Below are 5,343 nucleotides of genomic sequence, written 5' to 3' on the forward strand. Positions count from 1 at the left end.
CCGCGGGTGACGGTGCAGGAGCTCCGGGCAGGACAAGTCGTTCGTGTCACCCAGGGGCGCGTCCCCATGGTGGTCGGCACCGCCGGCAGCAAAGCAGCAGCTGCAGGAGGAGCCGGTCCGGGGCAGGAGGCGATGCAGGCCCCTGCAGTCCCCTCCGGAGCCTGAGACCCCCCAGCTGGCACCAGGGACGACCTCCCCCCCAGAGACCTGGCGCCTCCGCTACCTCTCTGTTTGTAACCTTCATCTTTACGTGGGCCCCAAGGCCCACTCAGCTAACTAATAGCCCGCACTCCTCCGCTACCAGGAAGCCGCGGGGCTGCGGGAGGGAGGTTTGCAGCCACCTGCGGGAGCTGTGTGTGCTCCGTCTGGAGCCCCAGCGCTGCAGCAAGGAGCAGCGGCTGGAGCTGGTGGTGCTGGAGCATTTCATGGCCGTCCTGCTGGGATTGGGGGCACGGCGTGGGGCTGTGGCGGGGCCAAAGTGTCCCAGCTATGACAGGTGGAGGATGAGAAACTCCAGCTGAGAGGATTTAGCCCTGGTCATTCATGCTGCCATCCCCGTCTTCACTTGCTTCCTGGTCCCACAGCTCCCCAGTGACATATTTATTATCGCCTTCCCAGGTCATGGTGAGTGTGAAGGTGGAGGAGGTGTCCTCAGACAAGATGCAGCCCACTGGGGCACTGCAGGAGCCTGGTGATTGCTGGCTGGAGCAACCAAAGGCCCATGGTGCCAACAGGTCTCTGGAGGAGGCAGGACAGAGGGGAGCCCTGGCACCTCAGGACAAGCCACGTTATGTTCCCAAAGAGGAGCCCCTGCCCCCCCAGGAGTCAGGTGAGGTACAGGATGGAGGCCCGGGCATGGGTCTGGGTGCTTGAGAGGCTGTCCTTCATGCAGGGGGGAGAGGCTCAGATGTCTGCCCCTGGCTGGGGCAGGGCTGCAGTAAAGGTTTCCCTCAATGTTATATGGGCTCTACATATGCAAATTCACTCTTATGAGATCACCCTTTTTCTACCCAAAATTCCTTATATGCGAGGTAAGTTCACTTTTATGCGATTGGGGCTCCACTTGTCCCCACTCACCCCAGCCCCTGGGCTTCGCCGTGCCACGGTGCAGACAGGTGGTGTCGGCTGCTCCCAGCTCTGCTGCAGCAGCTGGGGTGAGAGGGGAGAAGCGGAGGCCCCAGGCAGCAGGAACTGTGTGTGGGTGCGGGGCGCAGGAGGGGGGTACAGGGTGGGGGGGCATAGCTCTTGCTGCTATGCACACCCCAGGAGGGCTGGGGGGCTGTGTTGAGCTCTTCCCGGGAGGTGCGGGCCCCCAGATCTGCATGCAGGACAACAGCAGGCTGCTGCTGCTGCAGGCTGGAGCTGGCAGCACTGGACTATTCCCAGCACTTGCCAGGCAAGTTGGGGCTACAGTGAATTTTGGGGTGGTCTGATTTTGAATCAATTTAAATCATGATTTACTTCACTAGTCCAGAAGCCTTGATTTAATCATTGTTTTCTACAAAAAGTTCATTCTTGTTCGTTGTTGTTTGATATCCTGTATTCATTTAACTTCTTGAAACCTTATGCTTTTATGGAGAGGTAAGGGCATAACTCTACACAAACTTGCAGAGAGGCAAGAGGGCTGATGGGTAGGTAATCGCCTCTGTTATCTCTCATTCCCATATACTGCTGTTAACAAGGATGTTATCTCTGGAGACACAAATCCACAGTTTGAGAACTGAAACTAAGCATCACAGAGATGTTTAATGGGATCTTCTAGACCAGGGGTTCGCACCCCACAGCACGCGTGCCGAACATGGTACGTGAGGCCATTTTGCTCGGCACGCCACAGCCAGCCCCGGCTCTGGGTAGTTGCTGCCAGCGACCAAGCCCGGGCTGCTCCCAGCAGGCCCAGGCTGGGGGGCAAGGGGCAGCAAGGGTGGGGAGCACAGGGCAGCAGGGCTGGGAGGCAAGGGCTTTGGGTGGGGGCAAGGGGCACAAGCAGAGCATCCTGCCATGTACCCCCTGCCCTCATTTTGTTTTTCTGGCATGCCAGCACTCCGGCACCTTCCAAGGTAGGCATTGTGGTGTTTTTCGGCACTCCAGCCAAAAAATGTTGCCTCCCCCTTTTCTAGACTGAGCACCAAGTCCCATTGGGTAGAGTGGTTTTCTTTAATCTTTACAAATCTATAGAGGAGCCTCTGGGAACCTCATGACATTGGGCCCTAAATATAGTCCATGGTCTGTTGTGACCTTTTTATAAAACTTTTCTGAAGAGGTTACATGCTTATATTGTCTCAAATATTACATAATTATAATTCCTAGCCCATTGTGATGTCTTGAATCATCATAGAAAACAAGGGTTGGAAGGGACCTCAGGAGGGACATCTAGTCCATCCTCCTGCTCAAGGCAGAACCAGCCCCAACTAGATCGTCCCAGCCAAGGCTTTCTCTAGCCGAGTCTTAAACACTTCCAAGGATGTGTAAGGAAGACGACCAAGTTGAACTCTAGATGAGCCTGTGGCCGGCAGGTGCAGGAGAGCAGTGTGCCATGTGGAAAGATTTGAGTGCAGTGCGAAGAAATCTAGTGTGCAGTGTGGAAAATACCTAGGCTGTGTGGAAGTTCCCTGTACGCATGCCATGTGCAAATGTGAGCGCGGTGTGCAGAGGGAGTGTAAAAGGAATTTTCCCCTCAAAGTCTGTGTGTGACTGGGAGTGCAAGGGTTCGAGTGGGGTGTGCTGGTGGGGCAGGGTCAGTGGGGTTCGCTCAGTGTGTCAGGGTGCATGTGAAAGCATGTTGGGAATGCCTGGGAGGTGGGTGAGTGCGCTAGTGAGTCGAGTGCCTGGGAGGTAGGTGAGAGTGCTAGTGAGTCTGGAGTGCCTGGGAGGTGGTGGATCTAGTGGATTTCTATTTGGGAGAGTGCTTGGGAGGTTGCTTCGAATGGATTCTCTGTGTTTTATGCTTGCATGTACCCATGTGTTATGTAGTGTTGTAAATAGTAGGTAATTCAATTGTGTATATATATTTTACAGAGTATAGTGTTCTTTAGGATAAGGTATTTGTATTTTATAGTAACTGGTTGTTCGATGTTAAATTAACCATTTGATTAGTTTATTCTTAAATAGTGTGTGTATAGTCCCTCATTTAGGAAGGGTCCAAGTGCCTGGCTGATTAGATGCCAGAGCTCGAGTCCACTCCCTAGCTCTTCTCTGCCTATGGTTTGTGGGGTGGCCAACATTGGAGTAAAAGTTCAATTGATTTTGGCCCCTGACAGATCTGGCATCCCTGGGTGGGCGTGGTGGAGCTGAAAGAAAGTGTGAGGGACAATTTGTAAGAATTGTGAGGTGAAATAAGCGGGCAGGCGTAGTTGCTTACTCTTGTACTACTGTGGGTCTGTTGAGGGTACGACTGTTTTTGTCAGTGTGTACTACTGTTTGTACTAGTTTGCATAGGAGTGGCAGGCAGTCCTGTTTGCATCAGTGCTGGCGCCACATTGCCTCTGGTGCTGCCTATTGCTTTCCCACAGGAGTGTGTCCTTCCTTCCTGATTGCTACTGCTTATTGCCCTACTCACAGCGAGGGGACTATTGTTTTTCTGCTAGAAGCAGTAACTTGTAGGTTTGTACTGTCTGTCCCAGGGGTGCACTATACTGCCGTTGGTGCTGTCTACTTGTTGAAGCCACAGTAGTTGTTTATTAGGGCTTGGTGTTTACTATTGGTTTTTACTACTTGCTTATTGTTGCTTATTGATGACCTATTATTTTGGTTAATCACCTGCTATGGCTGTTAACAGTGGAGAACAAATTGCAGATATGGTAGTGGAGGTTGATTCCATTGAAAAGCTTGAGGAATGGATTTCAAAGGAGGTAGTGTTAAGAAGTATATGGACTTGTCCACCGGACAAGTGCAGTGCATGGAAAGAATGAGAGCTAGGTTATTGTATCAGGGTGTACAAAACCTTTTGCACCAAGTGGTTAGGGTGGACGCAAAAGAAGAAGCATAGCCACAAAACCATTAAGAAGGCTGTGGTGATAGGCCTATTAGAGGTCATTCATAGATTAATGCAGACATGTCACCGTCTCCAACAGAAGGAGAAAGCCAGCAAAAATCTGCTTGCTAGTAGGACAGAGGAGAGTGAACAGCAGATTAAAGGTCTGGAAAATCAGATTAGTTCATTAAACGGAGACTCTGGGCGGGATGCAGGTGAGATTAAAGAACTGCAAAGTCGAGTTAAGGAACTGGAAGACAAAGTTGACAGAATGACAGTAGAATATGACCAATGGCGAGGAAAAGTGGAAGATATTAGAGCCGCCTTCTGGGCTTTAAAGAAAGAAACAGAGGTGCACACGGGAGATCATAATAAGTGTAACGAGAACATGAGGTCAAGGTCCTAAGGAGCTGTAAATAGTTAGAGGTCTCAGCCAGGACTGTCTGTGCCAAGGGATGGCTATGATAGTGGGTTGGAGTCTGATAGCTCAGATCCCTCCCCAAGTCATAGCGGCAGTGCAGATATCCCTAGGACCCTGAGGAGGATTGCGTCTCCACAAAAAGAGAGTAGCCCCAATGGCACCTATTCGAATCAAAGAGACATTGGCAAATGTCAGGGTACGTACTGAGAAGACCTTAGTGACATTTAACCCTGAAGAACTGTGAGCGTTAGGGAAGTGTATGGGTCTGTTGTCCAAGAAAGCATGTATTGATTGACTCATGGAAATAGGCTTATATGATGATGAAGAACAGTACTCCCTCGTAGATATTGTTGCCTTAGCCCAGCAATGCCCCAAAGGCATTTTGCAGCACTACCCTTCAAAGTAGGGTCTCGTAGTGTGCAGAGTAATGATGAATTAATTGTACAATGCTTTGTTGAATTTGTTTTTTCAGGGTAGACCTGTAGAGGTATTGTATTTTGAATGTCACCAGACTGGGAATGAGAGACTGGAAACATATATATTTTAAGAAAACACATGCTATATGGTGCGGTGAATAGAGGCAAACAAATTATTGACTTTGATTGCCCAGAATTCACTAAGCCTGGTTAAAGGTTTCAATAGAGGCATTAGAACCTACCTTGGTACGTCCTGGAAAGGGTCATCCTGCGATGAGGTGCAGGATATGGCCATGGAGGCATTCCAAGTTCTAGAGGCGAAGCTTATGCATAGAAAAGAAAAGCCCAAGAAACGTAGGGTTTCTGAGGTGGCAGGAGGTGACGTAGGCTGAGATCAACTAGATCTTCCCAGTCAAAACTTTGTCTAGCCAGGTCTTACCAACTTCCAAGGATGGAGATTCCACCACCTCTCTTAGTTTCATAGTTTCTAGGGTCGGAAGGGACCTGGGCAGATCATCTAGTCCGACCCCCTGCCA

The 5,343-nt window shown here is 50.5% G+C and overlaps 1 protein-coding gene across 1 annotated transcript in view; it reads left to right on the top strand.

Moving 5' to 3' along the window:
• Positions 1–36: 36 nt before the first annotated feature.
• LOC102379632 (zinc finger protein 420) overlaps positions 37–5,343 on the top strand; it is a 16,900-nt gene continuing 11,593 nt past the window's right edge. The window contains 2 exon segments of the mRNA XM_025191911.1: positions 37–229; positions 619–829. Coding sequence (XP_025047696.1) covers positions 622–829 — 208 coding nt within the window. The 5' untranslated portion in view covers positions 37–229; positions 619–621.

Source organism: Alligator sinensis, unplaced genomic scaffold (genome assembly GCF_000455745.1).
Source record: "Alligator sinensis unplaced genomic scaffold, ASM45574v1 scaffold1334_1, whole genome shotgun sequence".
NCBI classification, from domain to species: domain Eukaryota; kingdom Metazoa; phylum Chordata; order Crocodylia; family Alligatoridae; genus Alligator; species Alligator sinensis.